The sequence below is a fragment of the Phyllopteryx taeniolatus genome, chromosome 3 (genome assembly GCF_024500385.1).
Source record: "Phyllopteryx taeniolatus isolate TA_2022b chromosome 3, UOR_Ptae_1.2, whole genome shotgun sequence".
In the NCBI taxonomy this organism is placed as follows: Eukaryota; Metazoa; Chordata; class Actinopteri; order Syngnathiformes; family Syngnathidae; genus Phyllopteryx; species Phyllopteryx taeniolatus.
The window spans coordinates 3,066,633-3,093,871 of NC_084504.1; the positions used below are offsets into that span (position 1 = coordinate 3,066,633).

At 42.7% G+C, this 27,239-nt stretch overlaps 1 protein-coding gene and 1 long non-coding RNA gene across 4 annotated transcripts in view; one reads left to right on the forward strand and one right to left on the reverse strand.

Annotated features, from left to right (window-relative positions):
• Positions 1-4,450: 4,450 nt before the first annotated feature.
• si:ch73-138n13.1 (trichohyalin) overlaps positions 4,451-27,239 on the forward strand; it is a 42,255-nt gene continuing 19,466 nt past the window's right edge. For 2 of the 3 annotated variants that reach the window (XM_061766478.1, XM_061766479.1), the window contains exons 1-6: positions 4,451-4,663; positions 5,659-5,752; positions 9,938-11,160; positions 11,264-11,354; positions 13,453-17,703; positions 19,471-19,596. In XM_061766478.1, the coding sequence (XP_061622462.1) occupies positions 9,953-11,160; positions 11,264-11,354; positions 13,453-17,703; positions 19,471-19,596 (5,676 nt within the window). In that variant the 5' untranslated portion in view covers positions 4,451-4,663; positions 5,659-5,752; positions 9,938-9,952. The remainder of the gene's footprint in view (positions 4,664-5,658; positions 5,753-9,937; positions 11,161-11,263; positions 11,355-13,452; positions 17,704-19,470; positions 19,597-27,239) is intronic. The other variant, XM_061766480.1, reaches the window with a different exon arrangement.
• Positions 19,483-25,775, reverse strand: LOC133474645 (uncharacterized). Its single transcript, XR_009787583.1, has 3 exons — positions 25,647-25,775; positions 23,298-23,392; positions 19,483-19,615 (listed from the first exon to the last, which is right to left on the reverse strand). It is a non-coding gene; the product is annotated as an uncharacterized LOC133474645 (long non-coding RNA).

Below are 27,239 nucleotides of genomic sequence, written 5' to 3' on the forward strand. Positions count from 1 at the left end.
TTTCCACCAGTTACTGTATACTCACTTTGGGGAGTAACTGTGTAACTAGGTTATGTACAACCGCAATTCCAATGAAGTTGGGATGTTGTGTTAAACATAAAAACGGAATACAATGATTTGCAAATCATGTTCAACCTATATTTAATTGAATACACTACAAAGACAAAATATTTAATGTTCAAACTGACAAACTTTGTTTTGAGCAAATAATCATTAAATTAGAATTTAGAGTTCCCAAAAAAGCTGGGACAGGTTTGGAATGGAATGCTCATCAAACGCCATTTATCAACACCCAGAAACGCTGCTGGCTTCTTGTTTTTATTTTTATTGTTTTTAACACAACGTCCCAACTTCATTGGAATTGGGGTTGTAAATATGAAATGTAATTGTAGTCCATTACATATAATTATGTAATTTAATGACAACAAGTAATTATAGTCCATTACATTACTGGGAGAAAGTCGAAGTCAAAGAAGAAGAAGAAGAAGAGGTGGAAAGCGGGTTCTTCGGCAGAAAGAGAAGAGGAAAACACAGAGCCTCGAACTGAATGTGGGGACTTTGAATGTTGGGACTATGACGGGAAAATCTCGGGAGTTGGTTGACATGATGATTAGGAGAAAGGTTGATATATTGTGTGTCCAGGAGACCAGGTGGAAAGGCAGTAAGGCTAGAAGTTTAGGGGCAGGGTTTAAATTATTTTACCATGGTGTAGATGGGAAGAGAAATGGAGTCGGGGTTATTTTAAAAGAAGAGTTGGCTAAGAATGTCTTGGAGGTGAAAAGAGTATCAGATCGAGTGATGAGGCTGAAATTTGAAATTGAGGGGTTGTAATGTGATTAGTGGCTATGCCCCACAGGTAGGATGTGACCTAGAGGTGAAAGAGAAATTCTGGAAGGAGCTAGATGATGTAGTTCTGAGCATCCCAGACAGAGAGAGAGTCGTAATTGGTGCAGATTGTAATGGACATGTTGGTGAAGGTAATAAGGGTGATGAAGAAGTGATGGGTAAGTACGGTATCCAGGAAAGGAACTTGGAGGGACAGATGGTGGTAGACTTTGCAACAAGGATGCAAATGGCTGTAGTGAACACTTTTTTCCAGAAGAGGCACGAACATAGGGTGACCTACAAGAGCGGAGGTAGAAGCACACAGGTGGATTACATCTTGTGCAGACGATGTAATCTGAAGGAGGTTACCAACTGTAAGGTAGTGGTAGGGGAGAGTGTGGCTAGACAGCATAGGATGGTGGTGTGTAAGATGACTCTGGTGGTGGGGAGGAAAATTAGGAAGACAAAGGCAGAGAAGAGAACCATGTGGTGGAAGCTGAGACAGGACGAGTGTTGTGCAGCTTTTCGGGAAGAGGTGATACAGGCTCTCGGTGGACGGGAAGAGCTTCCAGAAGACTGGACCACTGCAGCCAAGGTGATCAGAGAGGCAGGCAGGAGAGTACTTGGTGTATCTTCTGGCAGGAAAGGAGAGAAGGAGACTTGGTGGTGGAACCTCACAGTACAGGAAATCATACAAGGAAAACGGTTAGCTAAGAAGAAGTGGGACACTGAGAGGACCGAGGAGCGGCGAAAGGAATACATTGAGATGCGACACAGGGCAAAGGTAGAGGTGGCAAAGGCAAAACAAGAGGCATATGATGACATGTATGGCAGGTTGGACACTAAAGAAGGAGAAAAGGATCTATACAGGCTGGCCAGACAGAGGGATAGAGATGGGAAGGATGTGCAGCAGGTTAGGGTGATTAAGGATAGAGATGGAAATATGTTGACTGGTGCCAGCAGTGTGCTAGGTAGATGGAAAGAATACTTCGAGGAGTTGATGAATGAGGAAAATGATAGAGAAGGGAGAGTAGAAGAGGCAAGTGTGGTGGACCAGGAAGTGGCAATGATTAGTAAGGGCATTAAAGAGAATGAAAAATGGAAAGGCAGTTGGTCCTGATGACATTCCTGTGGAGGTATGGAAGCATCTAGGAGAGGTGGCTGTGGAGTTTTTGACCAGCTTGTTCAATAGAATTCTAGTGCGTGAGAAGATGCCTGAGGAATGGAGGAAAAGTGTACTGGTGCCCATTTTTAAGAACAAAGGTGATGTGCAGAGCTGTGGCAACTATAGAGGAATAAAGTTGATGAGCCACACAATGAAGTTATGGGAAAGAGTAGTGGAGGCTAGACTCAGGACAGAAGTGAGTATTTGCGAGCAACAGTATGGTTTCATGCCTAGAAAGAGTACCACAGATGCATTATTTGCCTTGAGGATGTTGATGGAAAAGTACAGAGAAGGTCAGAAGGAGCTACATTGTGTCTTTGTAGATCTAGAGAAAGCCTATGACAGAGTACCCAGAGAGGAACTGTGGTACTGCATGCGGAAGTCTGGAGTGGCAGAGAAGTATGTTAGAATAATACAGGACATGTACGAGGGCAGCAGAACAGCGGTGAGGTGTGCTGTCGGGGTGACAGAAGAATTTAAGGTGGACGTGGGACTGCATCAGGGATCAGCCCTGAGCCCCTTCCTTTTTGCAGTGGTGATGGATAGGCTGACAGATGAGGTTAGACTGGAATCCCCGTGGACCATGATGTTTGCAGATGACATTGTGATCTGCAGTGAAAGCAGGGAGCAGCTGGAGGAACAGTTAGAAAGATGGAGGCATGCACTGGAAAGAAGAGGAATGAAGATTAGCCGAAGTAAAACAGAATATATGTGCATGAATGAGAGGGGTGGTGGGGGAAGAATGAGGCTACAGGGAGAAGAGATGGCAAGGGTAGAGGACTTTAAATACTTGGGGTCAACCGTCCAGAGCAATGGTGAGTGTGGTCAGGAAGTGAAGAAACGGGTCCAAGCAGGTTGGAACGGGTGGAGGAAGGTGTCAGGTGTGTTATGTGACAGAAGAGTCTCTGCTAGGATGAAGGGCAAAGTTTATAAAACAGTGGTGAGGCCAGCCATGATGTATGGATTAGAGACAGTGGCACTGAAGAGAAAACAGGAAGCAGAGCTGGAGGTGGCGGAAATGAAGATGTTGAGGTTCGCTCTCGGAGTGACCAGGTTGGATAAAATTAGAAATGAGCTCATCAGAGGTACAGCCAAGGTTCGATGTTTTGGAGACAAAGTTAGAGAGAGCAGACTTCAATGGTTTGGACACGTCCAGAGGAGAGAGAGTGAGTATATTGGTAGAAGGATGATGAGGATGGAGCTGCCAGGCAAGAGAGCTAGAGGAAGACCAAAGAGAAGGTTGATGGATGTCGTGAGGGAAGACATGATGGCAGTTGGTGTTCGAGAGGAGGATGCAGGAGATAGGCTCTCATGGAAAAGGATGACGCGCTGTGGCGACCCCTAACGGGACAAGCCGAAAGGAAAAGAAGAAGAAGAAGACATTACTGGGAGAAAATTTGAAATTAGTTCCTTTTGGAAATTTCCAGGATTACAATCTTTATTAAATTTGGAAATAGCTCATAGCTCTGATGTCCTGGGTTCAAATACGGCCTCGTCTGTGTGGAGTTCTCCCCGTGCCTGCGTGGATTTTCTCTGGGTACTCCGGTTTCCTCCCACATCCCAAAAACATGCATGGTAGGTTAATTGAAAACTCTAAATTGCCTATAGGTGTGAATGTGAGTGGAAATGTTTGTTTGTTTATATGTGCCCTGCGATTGACTGGCAACCAGTTCAAGGTGTACACGGTCTCGTCCGGAGTCCGCTGGGATTGGCACCAGCACCCCTGCAACCCTAGTGAGGATAAGCAGTTCAGAGAATGGATGGATGAAAAATTGCTGCAAAAGTTTGGATTTTTTTTCACTTCCTCCTTCTAAAGCTGATGCTTGTGATTGGCTCTGGCTCTCGCTGGTCACGTGCCATTCTGTCATAGTTTCGAACATGACATTTTTCCAAATACTGTATGACCTTGAAATCGCCACCTTGTGTTACACTTGAACATAGAAAAGAACATTGACTTTTTTAATGGAACATTAACTTATCTGGGTTTTGATATAAGATTATGATGTGTAAAATGTGCATGTGTCATTAGGTCAACATGGTGTCATTTTCCACATGCTGTACACATAATGCAAGAAACATTGTTTATTATGTATTTACATTCCATCATTTTGTTATCAAGTTTATTTGTGTCAAGAACAATTATGTGGTTAATTTCAAAATAGTCTTGAGGTTTTAATCCACTTTTTTAGAGGAAACATCCAAGGTTCCTGTTGATGCATTCATTGAAAATTAATAAAAAATAATCAAGATATATTTATACTACTTCGAGAAAGTAATTCAAATAATTACACGACTATTACATTTTCAACAGGTTAACTTATATTTGTAAACATTTCCATTTCCAATGTAATCTTCCCAACACTGCTCACACATTGTACTGGTTTCGCTTTTATTTTGGAACTATTGACCGGAAACACTTTGTAATGTAATTTCGCTTCCCAACCAGTCGAATTGTCGAGCGTTGTCGGGACCTGCCTGTCAACAACACCGCAACCTGAGACAGGATAGCAGCCTCTTGGCTAGCAAAGTGAACCTGCTAAGTAGCTAGAAAAGAAAAAAAACCCGAAAAAAATAAATTGTTACGATTTGAATTTACCCCACTAACTTCTGCAGCAATGTAGCCTATTTGTAAAGATATTTGGACTCGGCAAGATGAAGAAAGGACTTTGTTAGGTAAGTTCCGTGTGTTTCGCATCAAACAGCGAAAGACAGGTTCAGTCAGTGTTTCCATTTTGATTAGTTTGGCTTGTCTTGAGTTAGCTTTCGCATGCTCAGTTTACTCGACCGCATGAGCTAAACTTTCTTTTTTTTTAATTTAAAAAAAAATAAATATATTTTTTTTACTGTTGTCGTATAGTACTTTTTAAACGTTTGTCTATATCTGAATTAATTTAAATGGTCTTCACTTTAGCAGGCCAACACAGACTTTTGCTAATCTGCACCGAGTGTCCTGTTGGAGCTCGTCGAGCACAGTTAGTACGGGGAGGTTTAGCACTTGATGCACATTTTCCAATTCTAAAAAATTGAATGTGTCAATTTGGAATACAGATTGCTAAAATTGGACTTGACGCGATGGTATGTTGATTTGTGATCTTTGTTTGAGGTGTTCACAAAAGCGAATTCGTAGAGGTGTCCAAAAAAATCCTTTGGACTTTATGCTGATAGACACATTTCTGAATCACAGTTGGTTACAACTCTCCGTCTGACAGCCCTGAAATGAATTACAGTACTCTTTTTGTTGGCTCCTATAATGTGTTGTGGAATTCGACAGGCTTGATCTGTTGCAATGCTTGGCCGGCAAAACAAAGAAAAGGAATTACTTCTAATAGTTGGACTTTAAAGGTGAATGTTTAATGGTTTTCAGCAAGCATTACGTCTTGCTAAGGGAAATTAGTGACTTTCATTGGTTTGTTACTTTGTGTGTTAGACATTTATGTGTTGGACAGTTGCAATCAACACTTCCCGTGTTACTAGACAAACGTACAAGCAAATGTTTGGCATTCCACTGTGGCTAAGTGTTTCCTATCACAATCTGCAGTGTTGTAAATTCATTGATTGAAGCAACATTATTCTCAAATTATTGTCGTCCAGTGGTTGTGCTGTGTTTTATATACCGCAGCCTGAAGCACAACGTACTCAGATAAAATCTTGGGGTTTCTTGCTCTTAGGCTGCTTCAACATCTTCCTCCTGTGTGATATGACATCACTCCTGCCTTACGACAAAAGGCAGAGATCTACAGCATACGCGTGACATCTGCTCAGGTAAAAAAATTTGTATTTATTTACTGCACTTTCATCATTATTATTATTATTATTATTATATTTTAAACCTGTCCTGTCCAGCTTCATGGCCATGCAGAATGGTGGATCTGTATGCCTTTTGTGCTGCACGACAAGGGAGTTTGAATACTCCCTCTGCTTATTTTTTTTAATTATTCTGATGTTTATTGAAAATGCACCCGGGCAGAAACGAGTTTTAGGGGACAGACAGAGGGACAGAACGGACAAGGGGAATAGTGGTGCGAACCACAGCTGAACAATAGTTTGTCTCGATATTTGAGCACAAGTAACGTTCAACAGTAACAGTCAAATCGTGTTCTTATTTGTGGATGGGGTGGGGGGAAGACACCCGCTGAGGACATGCAACAACTAACCAATAGAACAAAATGAGAGAGGACAGAAAAGGGGAGGACAGGATGTGGGAAATGAGCAAGGCAGTGCTACTGATGATGGGTGCGGTGGGATGCTTTTTATAGTGTCTAAACACCACTAAGAACCTGTGAGTTGATCTCTTAATATAACCTGTGTTATTATGAGTGATCCCAGCACAAACAATTAAAGCCTATATAGCAAGTCTATGGAATTTATTAGTGAATGAACACCATATAACATGCATGTGTGGAGTTGCTGAGCTGACACATTGAGGAAGAGTGGGCCCAGCCCCCTCCACCTGTCCCCTAGCCCAACCGAAGCGCCCCGACCAGTCCCAAAGGGAAGGGCACGAGTACCGGACCACCGCCTCCTATGCCCAATTACCCACCCCCCACCCAGCGCGCCCCACTGCCACCACTGCCCCCACCACCCCCGGAGAGCATGGGGGCCCCAGCCACCAACAGGGCCCAATTCAGGAGCCAGCTGCCTCCTGAAAAAGGTCACAGGCCACCAAAAGCGAGCCTATGTTAAGCACCCATCGCAAGCAATGACGGTCGTGCCATGCAGTGTTTGTGGTTCTTCAACTGGCTCTCATGAGTTGCCGACCATCTGCAACTAGTATGGTTGCGATTCCAAAATGTCGAATAGAAAGTGAGCGGTGTAGCAACAGCACAGATGTTTATAGCCAATTAAAATGCCAGGTTATCCATCCATCCATCCATTTTCTGAGCCGCTTCTCCTCATTAGGGTCGCGGGCGTGCTGGAGCCTATTCCAGCTGTCATCGGGCAGGAGGCGGGGTACACCCTGAACTGGTTGCCAGGCAATCGCAGGGCACATACAAACAAACAATCATTCGCACTCACGGTCACACCTACGGGCAATTTAGAGTCTCCAATTAATGCATGTTTTTGGGATGTGGGAGGAAACCGGAGTGCCCGGAGAAAACCCACGCAGGCACGGGGAGAACATGCAAACTCCACACAGGCGGGACCGGGGATTGAACCCGGGTCCTCAGAACTGTGAGGCTGACGCTCTAACCAGTCGGCCGCTATGCCAGGTTATATCACATGATTTTTCACAACAAAATTCACTTTTGCGGGACCTAACCGAGTTTCAGCCCCCCATCGTGAAGGTTTGTGTGTGTGTGTGTGTGTGTGTGTGTGTTTATAGTGTTAAAAAAAATTGTAACTATATTTATGATTTTATATGTAAATGTCTACAAAGTAAGGTGTTATAAAGAGTATTTCTGCTGGAACAATGGATGCATGAAAGTTGGTGTTCATATAGACAATAAATGGAACGATCTTTCCCAGCAGCCTGTCGAATATCTCCAGATACATCTTGGAGAAATTTGAAAGATGCGCGATCACCATCTTGAAACCTGGTGACAACATTATCATGAAAATGGATGTGAGGCTTGATACACTGCCTCTCGGTTCTGCTCGCTCCTCGTTTCCTCTCGCTTTATTTTACGCTGACAGAGAAATATAGCTACAGCGACCAAAAATCCTTTCTTTTCTTTTTCCTTGACAATTGCACCATGTTTTTTGTGGTTCAGCAAAATAAGCTGTCAGTGGCGTTTCAAAATGTTTGCTGATATGAACGCCAGAGGTCGCTTTTTGCAGAAGTTCAGTATCATCGGGAGGTGGGTTAGGTCAGTCGCTGAGTGTAATTCATTATCGATTGTCCAGTTCCGTCTAATTCAGCCCTGTCACTAGGTGTGTGGGTCTGACATCTGACTTGTGAAACAGTCTACCATGGCCATCAAGTTTCAGATATCCTCAAAAATGAATACATTCAAATTCCAGATTTTCGGTCTGCTGACATTGCACAATAATCCATCCATCCAGCCATTTGCCGTACCGCTTATCCTTACTAGGGTCGCGGGCGGGCTGGAGCCTCTCCCAGCTATCTTCGGGCGAAAGGCGGGGTACACCCTGAACTGGTCGCCAGCCAATCGTAGGGCACATATAAACAAACAATCATTCGCACTCACATTCACACCTACGCGCAATTTAGAGTCTTCAATCAACCTACCACACATGTTTTTGGGATGTGGGAGGAAACCGGATTACCCGGTGAAAACCCACACAGGCACGGAGGGAACATGCAAACTCCACACAGGCGGGGCCGGGATTTGAACCCCGGTTCTCAGAACTGTGAGGCAGATGTGCTAACCAGTCTTCCACTGTGCCGCCTATCTTCTTTTCCAACCTGGTCACTCCGAGAGCGAACCTCAACATCTTCATTTCCGCCACCTCCAGCTCTGCTTCCTGTTGTCTCTTCAGTGCCACTGTCTCTAATCCGTACATCATGGCTGGCCTCACCACTTTTTTATAAACTTTACCTTTCATCCTAGCAGAGAGTCTTCTGTCACAAAACACAACTGACACATTCCTCCACCCGTTCCAACCTGCTTGGACCCGTTTCTTCACTTCCTGACCACACTCACCATTGCTCTGGACGGTTGACCCCAAGTATTTAAAGTCCTCCACCCTTGCTATCTCTTCTCCCTGTAGCCTCAGTCTTCCCCCACCACCCCTCTCATTCATGCACATATATTCTGTTTTACTTCGGCTAATCTTCGTTCCTCTTCTTTCCAGTGCATGCCTCCATCTTTCTAACTGTTCCTCCACCTGCTCCCTGCTTTCACTGCAGATCACAATGTCATCTGCAAACATCATGGTCCACGGGGATTCCAGCTAACCTCATCTGTCAGCCTATCATCACCACTGCAAACAGGAAGGGGCTCAGGGCTGATCCCTTGATCCCTGATGCAGTCCCACCTCCACCTTAAATTAATCTGTCACACCTACAGCACACCTCACTGCTGTTCTGCTGGCCTCGTACATGTCCTGTATTATTCTAACATACTTCTCTGCCACTCCAGACTTCCGCATGCAGTACCACAGTTCCTCTCTGGGTACTCTGTCATAGGCTTTCTCTAGATCTACAAAGACACAATGTAGCTCCTTCTGACATTCTCTGTACTTTTCCATCAACATCCTCAAGGCAAAGAATGCGTCTGTGGTACTCTTTCTAGGCATGAAACATACTGTTGCTCGCGAATACTCACTTCTGTCCTGAGTCTAGCCTCCACTACTCTTTCCCATAACTTCATTGTGTGGCTCATCAACTTTATTCCTCTATATTTCCCACAGCTCTGCACATCACCCTTGTTCTTAAAAATGGGCACCAGCACACTTTTCCTCCATTCCTCAGGCATCTTCTCACATGCTACAATTCTATTGAACAAGCTGGTCAAAAACTCCACAGCCACCTCTCCTAGATGCTTCCATACCTCCACAGGAATGTCATCAGGTTCACCGTGCCGCCTATATTTTATAATATTTATTTAATATTTTATTTAATATATTTTATAATAAACAATAAAATTACTGTATAAATTCATCACTGAAAAGGGAGTTATTCAGTTATTAACTGTGAAAAATAACTGGATAACAATAAAATGCCTGTATAAAGTCATCACTGAAATGGCACAGTTATTCACAATTAATAAAAGCTTTTCTTGCTGTAAAAAATAATTGGATGGAGAAAGTCATGATCCATGATTGATGATTAGCACTAGTCCTTATTCTCTTACACCTGTGTACACCTGTGCTTTATTTGCTCTAGAGTGATTTATTATCTTGAGTAAATAGTATATTTCTCTGCCACCACTCAAGACACTCCCTACACAAAGTCCACCATAATGGCCAGATCAAATAATTGCAGTGAGGTACCATTATAGTACCATTTTGCTAGGCCATTGAGAACAATGTTTGTGTTAATAGGTGTTGTTGAAGAGGATGGCTGCACAGGTGGAGGTACACAGTGGGGAGGCTGGAAGGACAATGACAGGAGGAAGACTTCACTTGAGTCCCCTGACCAACTCAAGCAACACAAGTCCATCAATCAATCAGTCGCATATCATCACTCCTGAACCCAAAAAACCTGTCCCTGGGCCCAAGCCACGGTTGACTCCAAAACCGTTTGCTGTGGAGAATAAAAACAGTATTAAGCCTATACTTGCCCCAAAGCCGCAAACCAAACCCAGACCAGAATCCACTAACACCACTGGATACAAACCAGAGCTTCCCAACAGTCCAAAACCACAGCAACCAGTTGCCATTGTTAAGCCAAGGCCTGTGTCAATCAACTCCAGTCGTCCTGCCTCAACCTCATTTAGAACATCTACTAAGGTGAATACTGGGCAAACAACCAAGCCTGTCCATCCATTTAAACCAGCCCCTCCTTTTGACTCTGTAGATGCCAACAAATCAATGCCTCCATTGCCAGCAGAGAGACAGAAACCTAAGAACCAGATGACACCCATGCAGGGAGGGGCATCCATTGCCAGAGCCAAGTCATTGGGGTTTCTTAATCAGATTGAGAAAGAGGATGAACAAAATAAATCTCTGACAGTTGTCCCACCCCGACCCAAACCCCGAGGTTCCAGGCCCAGACCTGTATCTGCTATTTTTCTTAACAATCCAGAGTTACCAGTTCCTGCTCCACGCTTGGCTGGGGGAAACCCTCTTTCATCTGATCTTACATACAAGTTTGAATCTATTGGTCTGTCATTGCACCGTAAAGCGACCAAAGCAGACGTTAAGGAATGCACTCCAAAAGATATATCACTTTCACAAAAAACCCAGAAGGAGAAAATCAGTACCTTGGGACAGAGCACTGATGTTGAAGGTAAACAATCGACCTCAGACGAGCAGAGCAACAACATTGCAGAAGAAATGATCGTTAAAGAGACTGAGGATCAGCGAGGGGTTAGCATCAAGTCACGAATTCATCTCCTGCTTGATTCCTCCTCTGCTCCTGAGACGGTGTCTTCTCGTCAGATATCAGATATTCTCTCTCCAGAGCAGACACTCTCTGAAAGTGAACCACAAGTGGGGGTTAAACAGCTCATCAAGCAGCTTACAGAGGATACAACTCCAACCCAGAGTCCCGTCATGAAACCTGCAATGAAGCCCCGCCACCTGCCCACTGATTTCACTAAAAAGTAAGGTCTGCCACCAATGCATTAGTTTACTTTTGATACACATTTTTGGTCTATCAGTTCCATTGTCATGCATGGTTTTTGTTGTCTGATTTGTGTTTGGCAGGTTTTCATCCGAGAGATTGTCTGACTTTGGCAATGTTTCACTCAGTGACCCTACAGAATATCATGAGATCAGCAAAGATCCTCAAAGGAGGGTAAGAGATGTATAGATTTTTGTTCAGAGTTTGTGTTGCTCTTTGTCAATAATTACCTGTTATTGAGGTAATAAAAACTGAAAAAATAAGAGGATAACCCAAGTTCTCAGTAGAAATGAGCAACTGTATGGGGAGAGATTTGTCTCCAAATAATTTATATAAACATATCCACGATTTACACGTCTTTTTGAAATCCACAATTATATTTATTATATATATTATATATATTTTTCAGATCCACAAATATATCTGCGATTTACACGTGTTTTTTAATGTTGTGTGTGCATTTATCATGACTTGTCATTTGTAAATATTCAGTTCTGCTTATGAATTGTCGAAGGTGCGTTTGTGGATCAGCGGGCATTTATTTGTGAGACAAACGTAACGCAGTTGTCAAGATATTCACACACACACTCACACAAGTTGAGAATATTCACGTGTGGGAAGGCCCGTCCCTCCATCTGCTTGGCAGCAGTGTTGCTGTCTCCGTTGATGACTTGACTGCAAGTCATTTTTATGGGAATCCAACAGTCTATGGTCCGACCCTGCTGGAATCCCCAGTAAACCACTGCGGTCAGGCCAGCCCCCAGTTGGAAAGATGAAGTCAAGGCAGCTGCCCCAACGATAGTTTATACATTTAGGCATTACGGTAACGCCGCCAATGAGCTGCTTGAGCCGACTTCAAAATAAAAGCCTGACAAATAATACATAGACATCAATGCTTTGGATTTAAAATAATCAAACAAAATACTAACTCTGTTGTATGGCAACGAGTCCACCACTGAGAGAAAGAACACTGTGCCAGGATTACATCCAGGAAGGTTCTGAAGTTGCATTATTTTACTAAATCTAATTTTAAACCTCCACATATGTCTGCCATTGACCCTAATTTCAAAAGATTATTTAAAAAAATGCCCGAGTTATCCCAGAACCAAATCAGCTCTGGTGGACACTAGACCACCGCAGGACACCAACTAAACCACGTTCATAAAAATCTTATGTGGCATTTCAAAATCCAAATTATTTTAAAACATTTTTTTTTAAATCACACTTAAAGGTCAGAGGACAAAGATTTAAAAATGTTCTTGATAACGCTAGAAGCCCTTTACAAACCACATCTGCCATTTTGAAGTGATTATATGGCAGATATACAGCAGTTAAATCGATATAGATGATGCAGAATGCGCCTTCTGCTTTTTGCATCCCGCTCCTTTCGGTCTTCGTTTCTTTCCGGCGCTGTGACGTCACACAAGCCAAACATCCTGTTCATTCGGCGTTGTGTGCTATTGTTCCATGCTGTTGTTCCTGTCCTTGTATATTTGTTGTCGTATGATTTAACGATGTAACAATGGTTTATTGTGTGGCATTTGATTGTACAAATGGTTCAGCCAGCGGCAAGAGTTTTTTTTTTTTTTTTGGCTTTCCAAGTGAAAAAGGAACACGTGACCAGTGAATAGTAGACTTTACACCGATTTTATCGGGATCGGCTGATAATTAGCATTTTATCGGCATGGGCTTTGTCATAATTTACCGAGATCGGCTCCACAAAAGACATTTACTCCGCGTCGCCATCGTGACAGTATATTTGAATCCAAAACCTAGTTTATTTTCAGCCTTGTCGCGTCCCTTTTGGCGTAGTCCTGTAAATATCTGACGGCCAATAAAGTTATTTAAAAAAGAAAACATGTCGGCGGTATGGAACAGACAACACGTCTGAGACAGACAACTCGTAATGCCCGGATCAGACTACAAGACAAATTCAGACTACTGCATTAAACTGTACTACTGTGGCAACACTGGCAACTAGTATCGTTTATTTTTACTTCCCCTCTAAAAAAAAAAAAAATCTGTGGAGTTGTACATGTTATAGGCCACGATATTAATGGAAAAAGTTATAAAATGATTTATTTTGGTTTCATTTGTTTGTCACAAAAACCTGGCATATGAAGAGGGGTGCATAGACTTTATATCTGTTACATTACATTATTATATGTGTCTGTACATACTACATATACCGTATAATGAATATAATGTGTGTATTACTATATACCTGTGATATATATATATATATATTTTTTTTTTTTTTTTTTTTTTTTAGATCGACGCAGTCAACCCCACTGACCAGATGGGTGTGGATTTCCAAGATCAGCTCAAAAAGATCAACTCAATTACAGAAAGTACAGAGGCAGAACAGGCGTCAAGTGCTACCAGCAATCAAAGTGGTCCTACTGTTGAAATGCAGACAGTACGAGCATCCTTATTTGATAATATTGTGGAGAGATCTAGTGTGACAAATGGCGCTGACTTATTGAGTAACCCACCTTTACGAGTAGGAAGCAAAAAGGATAAAGGAACTTTGGTGACTGCCATGTATAAAGATTATATTTCTCCAAGTATCCTGCGAGTGAACCACACCATGGACACAGTGCAAGGAATGGGAGAGAACAGGGCAGTGAGTGAGAGCATTCCATCTGCTCAGTGGGAAGATAAAGCCATGACCTTAAACTCCAGACACTCAGAAGGGAACAGGACAATGATGGAAACAACTAGTTTAATAAAAGGTGAACCAGCTTCAGCAATGGCAATAGAGCAACAACCTCGATACTTGCGAATAGGATCCTTGCAGAAATGGCCTACTGCAGGTGTGGCTCAAGAAGCCGGTGTGCAAAATGCCACGCTAAACCACTCACAAAGGGAAAAAGAAATGGATTTGAATAAAGATAAAGACAGACAGAAAGAAGCAGACCACGAGGAAATACCTGGAGCTCCTAAACGCATGAAAACACTGCAGATAGATGAAAAGCCAAAACCCAAGGCAACCTATTTTGCTTTGACCGGACAAATACAGGAGTCGGTGTCTTCTTTAGATACTGGATCTGACATTATAGATTCAGCAGTGCCTTCTGGTGATTTTGCAGTAGGTTCTGGACAGGTAACCTCTCAAGGTAAGGTAGCTGAAATTAAGAGGAATCTGTCAATAAATGAAACATCTGGAGAAAAAAAACAAGGTAAATATGAGGACGTAAGGAGAATGAGCCACATTTCACCCAGGCAGGTGGTATCAGTGCTGGATATGCCGACAGCAGATATAAAGATGGGAGTAGTAAAAAGCGCACAAACAAAGGAGGATGAAAGGCAAAATGGCAAAATGAAAGTTATTGATGGGGACAAACAGCGACAAATGGAAATTGAGAAACAAGCCCTTTTACAGTTTTCACAGATGAAGGAAAGGGAGATGCAAAGAGAATTTGAAAGACGTAAAGCATTTGAAAGGGAGAAACAAAAACAGAGAGAGCTTCAAACACACAGTCTGCAAGAATCGGAGTTGGGACAGCAGAAAGACATGGGAAAACAAAGGCAGTTGTATTTCAAGCAAGAAAAGGCAAATCAGCAAGAACAAGAGATGCAGAGTAGGCAGGAAGTAGAGAGGCAAAGAGAGCTAGAGAGGCAAAGAGAGTTTGAAAAGCAGAGACAGAAAGAAATGCACAGGCAGAGGGAACAAGAAAAGGAGAGAAAACAAAAACTACAAAGGCAAAGAGAGCAGGAACTGGAGAGGCAACAAGAATTAATGAGGCAAAAAGAGCAGGAAATGGAAAGACCGCTAGAACAGATGAGCATAAGGGAGCAGGAAAAGGAGAAACTACGAGAACTTCAAAGGCAGCAAGAACTGATGAGGCTGAGGGAGCAGGAAATTGAGAGGCAACAAGAACAGGTGAGGCTGAAGGAGCAGGAAAAGGAAATACAGCAAGAATTGAGGAGGTTGAGGGAGCAGGAAAAGGAGAGATGGCAACAATTTGAGAGGCAGCAAGAACTGATGAGGCTGAGTGAGCAGGAAGAAGAGCGACAGCGAGAAGTTGAGAGACAGCAGGAACTAATGAGGCTGAGGGAGCAGGAAGAGGAGAAACTACGAGAACTTCAAAGGCAGCAGGGACAGATGAGGCTGAGGGAGCAGGAAATTGAGAGGCATCGAGAACAGGTGAGGCTGAAGGAGCAGGAAAAGGAAACACAGCAAGAATTGAGGAGGTTGAGGGAGCAGGAAAAGGAGAGACGGCAACAATTTGGGAGGCAGCAAGAACTGATGAGGCTGAGTGAGCAGGAAGAGGAGCAACAGCGAGAAGTTGAGAGACAGCAGGAACTAATGAGGCTGAGGGAGCAGGAAGAGGAGAGACGGCAACAATTTGAGAGGCAGCAAGAACTGATGAGGCTGAGTGAGCAGGAAGAGGAGCGGCAGCGAGAAGTTGAGAGACAGCAGGAACTAATGAGGCTGAGGGAGCAGGAAGAGGAGCAGCAGCGAGAAGTTGAGAGACAGCAGGAACTAATGAGGCTGAGGGAGCAGGAAGAGGAGCGGCAGCAAGAAGAGATGAGAGGGAGGGAGCAGGAAATGGACAAAAAGCGAGAACTTGAGTGGCAGAGAGAGTATGAAAAGGAGAAACGACGAGAACTTGAGAGGCACGCAGAACAACTGAGGCAAAGGGAGCAGGAAATTGAGAGACAGCGAGAAGTTGAAAGACAGAACACACAGATGAAGCTGAGGGAGCAAGAAAAGGAGAGGAAGCAAGAACAGGTGAGGCTGAGGGAGCAGGAAATGGAGAGACATCGAGAACTTGAGAGGCAGAAAGAGCATGAAAAGGAGAGACGACAAGAATTTGAGAGACCGCAAGAACAATTGAGGCAAAGGGAGCAAGAAATGGACCAACAGCAAGAACTCGAGCGTCAGCAAGAACATGTGAGGTTGAGGGAGCAGGAACTGGAGAAACGGCAAGAACTTGAGAGACGGCAAGAAAAGGGGAGATTGAGGGAGCAGGAAATGGAGAGACGGCGAGAACTTAAGAGGCAGCAAGAACTACTGCGGCAAAGGGAGCAAGAAATGGAGAGAGAGCGAGAAGTTTCGATGCAGCAAGAATTGGAGAGACGAGAACCTGCGCGACAGCAAGAAAGGGTTAGGCTGGGGGAGCAAGAAATGGAGAGACAGCAAGAATTTAAGAGGCAACAAGAACAAGTGAGGCAAAAAGAACAAGAAATGGAGAGAATGCGAGAACTTGAGCAACAACAAGAACAGGTGAGGCTGAGGGAGCAGGAAAAGGAGCGACAGTGGGGAGTTCATATGCAGCAAGAACTGGAACAAGAGAGGCAGCGTGAATGGGAAAGACAAAGACAGAGAGAAGAAGAGAGGCAGTCAGCGCTAGATAGGGAGACACTTCTTTTGGAAATGCAAAGGAACAAGAGAATGGAGGAACTGGAGAGAGGTAAAGAGAGAGAGGAAGGAAGGCTCTCCCACCAAAACCTGAAGCAGAAAGAAAATGAGAGGTATCATTTTATTGAGCTTGAGAAGCAGTGGTTCAGAGAGAACACTGAGAAAACAAGACAAATGGCGTTAGAACAGGAAATGCTAAGACTGAAAGGGATTGATAAGGAATGGGAAAAACAAAGACAAATGGAGAGGGAGTGTGAGGAAGACATTGAGAGGGAAAAGCTTAAAGAGCTGGACAGACTGAGAGACTTGCAAAGGGGAAAACAACTCCACGCTGAGAAACAGTACCAAAGGCTAATACAACAGGCCCCGCAGAATGAAAGGCTTAGATGGGAGGCAGAGAGAGAGAAGATGGAAAAGGCTGAGGCAGAGAAAATGAGACAGATTGCCAGACTTCAAGAAGCAGAGAGACACAGACTAAAGGAGAAACACAGCAAAGAGGAACATGAGAGAATAAGGCTGGATCAGTCCCCTTTGAGGCCCAAAGTGGTAGATGTAGACTCTTTGCTCAGAGCTGCCACCTCTCAACACATTGACCCTTCACTAAGATGGAAGGAGCCCTCTCCCAGAGCTGAAGAGCCATACAAACCTTCCATTCTTGATGTGGACTCTTTTATATCTCAATCTCAGCCATACTCCAATCAAGATCTACTGTCTGTTGCCAGTATTCAAGAAGTAGACTCCAACTTTGGTACTATATTACACCCTGCACCTGAAAGAGATATTACGTGGAAGGCACCCCCACAGACTTCAGTTGACTTCACAAGTCCAGTGTGGACGCTATCCACCCATGGCCCACGGGAGCTACAGCCAACTGAGGTGGCTTACAACAAATCCCTTCATGAGCCCAGAAAACACACAACCAAAGTCAGCCCAGACCAACTGCTTTTTAGGCAGGACGGACAATCCCCGGCCTCACAGCGCCACTGGCGCCGTAGGCAAGGTGAGCCACTTTACTTGGACCCTTTTGTCCAAAGAGAGGCAACAACCGGAGTCTCTGGCAGTACTCCTGTTGATCAGGTCTGGTTACCCAGAGAACTAAAATCCCAAGACAACCAGGAAGAGGTCTGGAACCACAGGAGATCCCAGGGATCCCAGGTAAATTAGAGGGATCTGTAAAATCTTTAATCTAATGGAGAAAATGTTATTTTTGTATATTGTTTCTATTAATTGACATTTGCATGAATATATCATTGAATAATGTTGTGTTTAACATTGACCATGTACGACACATGTAGCCAAAATTGTTGGTACCCTTCCATTAAGGAAAGAAACCCCACAATGGTCACTGAAATAACTTGAGTACGACAAAAGTGATTGTACTGTGCAGTAAATACAAATTTACCTACTATTGCTGTACGTAATGAATATAAGACACTACTTTATCTGTGGTGCAATAGAATTATACATAAAAAAACAATGGTTCCCATTAGACTTTACACCGATTCTATCGGACTGATCGGTATCGGCCGATAATTAGCATTTTATGCTGATCGGCTTTAATGTCATAATTCGCAGGGCTCCGCAAAAGACATTTACTCCGCGTCGCTGCGTGCACAGTATATTTGAATCCAAAAGCTAGTTTATTTTTAGCCTTGTTGCAATAAAATATTGTATTCCGATACCACCGCATCCCGTTTTTTACGATCATTGGGATTTATCTTGTCAACTCAAATGCGACCGGATACACTCGTTACCTTGACAACAATAAGAATGGAGCGCGCCGACGGTATTATAAGGACAAAATGGGGAAAAACGTGTGTTGGTGGTCACCGGGGCTCAGGACAGGAGAGGACGTTCGTTTAAGCCTTGCTTGAGGTATGTTCACATACTTTTAATATGATACGGCTCACAAGCAGGCAATAAAATGTTATGTAGCCTAGCAAGCTACTGCTAGCACGAACGGTTGGACGTAAACATGCTGCTGTTCTGTCGAATCATGCTCTAAAGTTTCGGTGTGGGTGAAGTAATTTAATTAAAAATAAAGTAATTCAATTACAGTAAGTTAGCACCCATTATTTCTGTCATGGAATGTTTGTTTGACCTGACTGATTAGAATACACGATCTGACTAGAGCAGTGATTTCTAACCTTTATGGAGCCAAGGAACATATTTTACAATTGAAAAATCTCACGGCACACCAACAAACAAAAATGTCACAAAAAGTGGATATATTAATTACTGTATTAACTTCCTGCCATCTAATAGAAGATCATTCATTTGTTCTGTCTGTCACTATGCCTCACTGGCATAAATATAGGAACAAAGATACATTTATTGTAAATATAATTTTTTTAGCAATTAAGTACACAAGTATATACAGTAAATGAACAGGTCATTTAAATAGACACATTATTCCTCCATCTTGTGATCTGTTATAATTTTTTTAAACTCGCTGATCTGTCCCAATGATCCTGATCATGTAAAGCCTAGTTCCCATATAACCTAATATTTTACTGCACAACCTTTTGAGGTAATCACTGCAATCAAGCAATTCATTGAGATTATATTGGAATGTGATTTCTGATGTCGTTGATTAGGTAAATTTTCATTTTTTTTTCAAAATAATTCTGTCAAACCACAATAATATAGCAATAAGATAATATGCACTTCCTTTTGAGAGGCTTTTTTTTAATCATACAAAATGCGTTTGACTTACAGTTTAAAAAGTGCAAAGTGGCTGTGTGGGTATGCTGTCCTTCCTACTTTGTTCCACATTGTTCCTTTGCTGTCACGTGTGTTCTAGTCTACAATAACACCGTACATAAAAGGCCCTAAAGGGTTATAAAGTTTTGAGTGCAACCAGGTATATATAAAAAAAAATGTCTGAGCAGAAAATTCTCTTTGGTCTCTTTCTGTTGCAAGGAACTGAACAGGATGCGGTCTCGCAGTATGTCACGTAGATCAGCCCCCTCTGGTGTTGCTCTTGAGAAAAGTCTTTTTAGAATAAGGAGTCGTAGCGCTCACAGAGAACAGGATCACCAAACCTGGGTAAGTTTGGCTTTAGCAGCTGCAAGACATTTTATTGCATTTTTTTCATGAAAGTAAAAGCATAATGAAAACATATATCACAAACCTATGAAAAAGTGTTTTGGGCTACTGCTTTCCAAGCTTTGTACAGACAGTAAAGTAACATGTTAAGTGTCTGTTAAGATCTTGCTCAATCAAAACTGATATTTTTGGGGGAAAAAATGACATTGGCAACTGAATGTGCCTGGGATAATTAGTGACTAATGTTTAAGGTATGGCATCAAAGGCTCACCTCCACCCATTTTACACGATGTTCTCTCTCAAGTGGTGGTAAATGCCTTCTCCTGCCTGCAATTCAAGATTGGCTTAAGCAATTTGTTTGCATGTCGTCAGAAGCCTGTTAGTATGGCTCAGGGAAAGCTGCGACATGAGATGGCCTGCATTAAGTGTGCCCTGCAGAGATGTTTTTTTTTTTTTCTCTCAGTGCCGCATGGTTACATGTCTAAATACTAACCCAACTGAAGTGATACTACTACACTTAATTAGATTCAGAATATGGTTAAATATTTTTGTATTTTTGCCATCTACTAACAATGTTGAACTCACAGTTTAAGGTCACTACCGCCTTCTAGTGGTTATGAGTAGTCCTAGTGATGTTAAATTTGAAATACTGTAATTCATATTATTAACATGTTATCATTTTCTTATTCAACTGGCACAATTTGACCATAACTTTCGTTTGCGCTTTAAAAACATTTTTAATATTTTGAACATCGATTCCCTTTAATCCCTTACTTAAAATGTAGTCCATCTGTTACCTAATTATTGTGTGTATGCCTACCTAATCATCTGTACATTTCACTAATCAGCAGAGGTGGGTAGAGTAGCCAAATATTGTACTCAAGTAAGAGTATTGTTACTTTAGAATAATATGACGCACGTAAAAGTAAAAAGTAGTTCTCCAAATATTGTCTTGAGTAAGAAAGTAGTCAGTCAAAAAAACTACTCAGAGTAACTTGTAACTTCTGATTTAATAAAAATAAAATTAAACAAGTAAAAATCAGCAAGAACGTCAGATAAAATAAAAAAATAAAAATATATGGGAATCCACATGCACCTGCCACTATTTCAATTTTAATTGCCCAAAAACCAACAACACATGCATTGAGCCCTACAGAAACATTGCTTCATTCACTTAAATAACTTCGTGAAGGAGCGCACGAGAGAGAGAAAAACATTTGCAACTTACTACAGCTCTCATTGGAGCTGTTGGCAGCCGGGAAGCGGCTGGGATGAGAATCAGCACCTCCAAATCTGAGACCATGGTCCTCAGTTGGAAAAGGGTGGCGTGCCCTCTCCAGGTCGGGGATGAGCTCCTGCCCCAAGTAGTGGAGTTCAAGTATCTTGGGGTCTTGTTCACGAGTGAGGGAAGAATGGAACGGGAGATCGACAGGCGGATCGGTACAGCGTCTGCAGTGATGCGGACTTTGTATCGATCCGTTGTGGTAAAGAAGGAGCTAAGCCGAAAGGCGAAGCTCTCGATTTACCGGTCGATCTACGTTACTACCCTCACCTATGGTCACGAGCTGTGGGTCGTGACCGAAAGAACGAGATCCCGGATACAAGCGTCCGAAATGAGTTTCCTCCGCAGGGTGTCCGGGCTCTCCCTTAGAGATAGGGTGAGAAGCTCGGTCTTCCGGGAGGATCTCAGAGTAGAGCCGCTGCTCCTTCACATCGAGAGGAGCCAGATGAGGTGGCTGGGGCATCTGATTCGGATGCCTCCCGGACGCCTCCCTGGTGAGGTGTTCCGGGCACGTCCCACCGGGAGGAGACCCCGGGGACGACCCAGGACACGCTGGACAGACTACATCCTTCGGCTGGCCTGGGAACGCCTCGGGATCCCCCCCGGAAGAGATGGATGAAGTGGCTGGGGAAAGGGAAGTCTGGGCGTCCCTGCTAAAGCTACTGCCCCCGTGACCCGACCTCGGATAAGCGGTAGAAGATGGATGGATGGATGGATGTTACTTGAGTAAATGTAGAACATTACTACCCACGTATGCTAATCTGTATATTTGCATAGTCTGAGAGCCCCATTAGTACAGTATATATCTCTACTAAGAATGAGCCATTGGCTTCATACCACTAAACGAAAGAGCCACACTGATAACATAAATGAGTAGTTTATATTATCGGACTTCGACTAATATGAGAGCCTGGAAAAAAATCTATGGTTTTGCTTTTCAAATTAGTCAGTTTCTTTAAATTGATAGACACCGTATTGAAATGAATGAATGAATAGAAATACAGAAAAACAAATGAACATATTGAGCAATCATGCTATTTCTTCATATGTGAATTTCCTAGTATCCTCAAAAAAGTTATTTGTAAATGTTCCTTTTTTAATTAATAGTAGAGTCTGGTCTATTTGTTTTGGGCAGATATGGGAGACCGGGGCTTGTTATCACATGGGTATTGCAAATATCTTCTCCACCAGAGGTCGCAATTATCCATCCAACCATTTTCTGAGCCGCTTCTCCTCACTACGGTCGCGGGCGTGCTGGAGCCTATCCCAGCTATCATCGGGCAGGAGGCGGGGTACACCCTGAACTGGTTGCCAGCCAATCGCAGGGCACATATAAACAAACATTTGCACTCACATTCACACCTACGGTCAATTTAGAGTTGTCAATTAACCTACCATGCATGTTTCTTTTTGGGATGTGGGAGGAAACCGGAGTGCCCGGAGAAAACCCACGCTGGCGCGGGGAGAACATGCAAACTCCACACAGGCGGGGCCCGGGGATTGAACCCCGGTCAAAAGTTGAATACTAGTTTTCTTCCTTAACATGGTCAGGGGTCATGTCCTGTCTGAGAAGAGAATCACACATTGTGAGCTGAGATGAGCGCCAATAAACCTTTTTGCACAACCCAAAGTAAAAAAAATAAAAAAAGTTAATTTTCTATATTTTAAAATAAGCTTCTTCCAGATAAAAACTATCCTAGCAGTGATACATGTGGACTTGTTAGAGGAGAGATTAAGGCATCTTGTCATACTTTAGTCATTGTTCTGTTTCAAACTAACTTTAAGCTAGAGCTAGCATTGGCAAATATGGTAGTTTGAGGCAAAATGTCTGTCATTTTGAGGTTAGTTGTCAAATGCATTTTCATAATGAAGCAAAGCTTTCTTTTTTGCAATTCAGTTTAAGCTTGAATTTTCAGTTTCAGAAAGGTAAATCAGGCATTTGAGACTGAGAGCCATGGCCTACGTGCCAGCAGTTCCTAAGGACTTTAATTCAGTGTTATATTAATAGTAATATTTCCCGTTAATGTTTTTTCAATGGTTATGTTCAATGACTTTTTCATGCTTAATGATGAACATTTTCTGTGCCTGATTTCAATGATCACTTCTTCACATCTTACCCCATATAGTGAGACAACTTAGCCGATGGTTGGGCAACCTGTCACATGTTCACACTCTATTAGATTGCTTATAACTCTGCACTGACACAAAATATGAAAATGACATGAGTACGAAATATATATCTGAGACTTTGGTCTTTCATCTGGTATACGTTTTGTTTACATGTGATGTATGTATATAAATATATAAGAGAGTAAAAGTGTGGCATCTACCCCCGATCTCCCCTACTACTTTATATTGGATAGCTGCATGACCAATAAAAATAGGTTCTTTTTTTTTTTTTTTTTTTTTCAAAAAATACCTTTGCTGGAGGGAGGGTCCTCAGAGTCACAGAGATGAGGTGATGGTTGTGTGCTGACATCATGGTCTTAGGCGAAGGGAAGCTGGTGAGTGAGGCTGAGCAGAGCAGAGATGGGCACAGGGCTGAGAGCTTTGTTGTACAACTTGTACTTGTGGTCATGTTGCTTGAGCCTGCACTTCCCCTGGGTAAGTAACATTACAACAATTATCGATTTTTCTAGGAGGCCGTTCTCCACATGTCCGGAAATATAACTGAAGTACAGTATGTCTTTAGGCTACTTATCATGTCCTTTGTATGCGGTCTCTGGTTGGGTTTCTGCTTGGCTGCTGCTGTGTACTGAATGATATCATCACAAGAGGGGAACTGATGAGCAGCTGTGAGTCACAACTGATCAAATGGTTGGTATAGAGACAATGCAGAGCAGCTTGTTTTCATTTCCTGTACATACATTTGGATATTTCAAATACAAATCAAGGATAAAGTAAATATTTGTGGTTATTTTCTTCTATTTGGTGCATAATGGAATGCAGTATTATTGCCGACAGTGATACCTTTCTTCCCCACATTTTAAAGCCTTAAGAAAAGGCATTGAGAGGATCTATATGCCATTATCATTTATAATTTTTAATTAACGCAAATAACATCATTCCTATATCTTGAACATATTTTACAAAGTAACTTTAACACTATTAAATACCTATGTAAGCCCTACAGAAGTGGCAAATATACACATTCAGAGAAATGTGGGCTTTTTAGCTGTTCAGAACGGACAAATTACTCAGCTGTTTCCTGTAGAAGCTGCTTCCCGAGTATGTTACAAAGATTACCTGTAGAGGGCATAGTTTGACAGTGATGCAGCATTTTTGCTCCTCTGTCTCAGTTTACTCTCATCTGAATTGTGTGAAGTGTTTTTGGAGTATTGTTATTTTGGAGTTTCTTGTACACAATATTAAGTTTACAGTTAAAAAGTGTTGTGATACTTCCTTATGGCAACACTGTTGAATAATTGGTTTATAACATATAGACACGTTTAACGTTCTCTCTGCATAGTTCATCAAGCTATATTTCTTCCAGCTTGATCTCACACACACACTCATTTCATCACTATTCGGTTATTGTTGACATTTCATCATGCCAAGTTTTTGAATTCTGTGTTGTGCTGTTACAACCTCTTTACTAACCCTCTATATTTGTTTCCAAAACCTTTCTTTTGTGGCTGTGAACCACACAAAACATGCCTGAGCAACAGCAGCGCAGAACATATGTTACCCTCCCCTCTCCCTCCTGTTTGGAATCAGGGACCTCCCATTCTTGCTCTTGCTCTCTCTGACTCCACACTCCCTCTCTCCACCCAGTTTCTCCTTGACAGTGATTCCTAATGTCCTGAATACAGAAAGGAGCACTGCTGACGCATTTTCTCCTACCTGTCTGTACCTGCAGATTAACGCAAGGAGAGAACAGTGTATTTTTCCCCCCACTCTGGATTTGACTTTCCTACCACGTCTCTTGCTCCGGCCAGTGGTTGCTCTCTGAGTTTCTTTGTGGAATACAAATTACCACAGCAGCGTTCCTTTTACAACCATTTCTCTTGTATCTTTTCTCGTTTTTGCCAGGATAGCAACGCTTAGCTGCCATGGGAGGTTAACCGTTGATGGATTTTTCAACCTTTTTAACCTTGGCTTGATTCAGAAAGAAAACCTGGGAGAAGTGTCTTTTTGGCTCCATTTGAGGCTGGAATCTGGACAGATGAGCATCTACCTGCTGATTTGGCGAGAGTTTTTAAAAATCTAATTATTACTCAGTATTTTTTCCCAAGTCCCTTTATCATGAGGATAGAAAACTTTTGTTAAGACGAGTCCATGAGTAGTTGTTACTTTCTGCACTTGGAAGCAAAGAAACATGGCAGAGCGTGTTGGTAAACAGCACAGTATTTAGTGGCGCACTAGCTATAAGTAAACACTAGCTGTAGAGCAGTATTACATCACGTTTACATGTCCAGGCATTAGTTTTACACGAATATCATAGCAAGCATATCTTGTGTGTGTCAAAATAGACATTAGAAATGTCACAATTCACTGGCTGAGAGCCTGAAGCCTTGACAGTGATGAGCTGAAACGTAGCCCGTGTGGCTCCTCTGGGACTGCACTGCAGAAAAAACATTAACAAGTGAAACCAAATAGACGCTTGCTCCTGTTACAGTCAGACTGGCTGGTGTTATAGTTGCTTCAAAAACTATAAGCATCGCTACTGCATCAGACCACATGGGCAGTTTTGTTCAGTCACCTTCCGCACTGCTGCAGTATTGACCCTGTAGCCCATACAAGTGAAAAGGACAAAGTTCCTGCATACCTGCACTCTTAATGATTCCTTGTTGCTGGGATAACAGCTCAGCTCACAGACCATCGTGACACAGCTGGTTTTGTGTGGCTTGCTTGGACTGTGATGGAGTATCTAGGGGACAAGCTGTCAGTGGCGCATTCCCAAGTGTCAGGATGGGTAGGAAATGCCCGTCGCTCCTTTCATGGGGCACTCAGCTTTTTTTCCAGTTCAGTGGAGAGAGAACAAGGAGAGGTCAGGACCGGCCACTTCAACAGAACAAACTCCTTGCGCTCGCTAGCTTCCCGCAGCAGGGAGTCAATTCGCAGGTTCTCACTGCGCAGCCAGCAACGTCTGTCCTTACGCAGGCGCACCGCACCCAACACCCCCACTGCTGTAAGATACCATCCTGAAATCTGATTATTTTGCAGAAGTGTGCATGTACAGTAGAGTTTGGCCATTGCACACCTCATACTGCTCTAAATCACTTCTTTTCCCCTTCTTATTCTTACTGTTTTTCTTGTTTAGTTATGCTGATTTAAAAACCAATGGCAAGATGTCTCTTCAAAATGTAACCTTTATTTTATATAGTTCATCTTCCTATATGGGCAAAAGTGTTCAGCTCTTTTCATAAGCTCTTTATCAATCAATCATCAGAGGCTGACTCATAAATTCCTTTATTCCCCCTGTATCTTACTTTTGTGTGTGATAAAGCTATCTTGATAATTCTTTGTGGGAATAGTTTTTAGGTAGACCCTTTTCTTTTCAAGCATGTGCCTACAAAATTATAGAAAACTTTCCAGAAGAGTGGAAGCTGTTATACAGTGCCTCAACATTTCCATTCATGTAGGTGTGATGACCATGTACGCCAATACTTTTCGTCCATATAGTGTAAAGTAACCTTGCAACAATTATCGAATTTTCTCAAACATTGTCAATTGTCTGTCTCCTTATGACCAGATGTAGTCTATGCTCGATGGATAAGACAGATTTGGAAAGCCATATATGGATAGAGTATTGCAGTAGACCCATTCCTATCTTTAGGTAACATCTGTTTGCTGTACAATCCTTGATGAGTCATAACCGCTAAAGATAAGCAATGTTTTCATTACAATGGTGGGCCTTTAGGTCAAGATGCATCTTTTAGTCTTACAGAGGTAGTTGTATTGTCTGGGGACAATAGGCTTTGCTACTTGGTTTTTATTATTATTTGACCGTATAAAGACATGGAAGTCGGTGTATAACGGGGCCGGCTATACGCAGGGGCAAGAGGGGGCACCGCTCCCTTAAACAAACGCGAGTCATTTGTTATTTAAAGGAAGATGTTAATCTTTGTAATGTAAGTACCCTAAGCATTTATTAATTTTGTATGTATTTGTATAGGCGGCACGGTGGTGACTGGTTAGAGCGTCTGCCTCACAGTTCTGAGGACCGGGGTTGAATCCCCGGCCCCGCCTGTGTCGAGTTTGCATGTTCTCCCCGTGCCTGTGTGGGTTTTTTTTTCCGGGCACTCCGGTTTCCTCCCACATCCCAAAAACATGCACGTTAATTGAAAAAACTCTAAATTGGCCGTAGGTGTGAATGTGAGTGCGAATGGTTGTTTGTTTGTATTTGCCCTGCAATTGG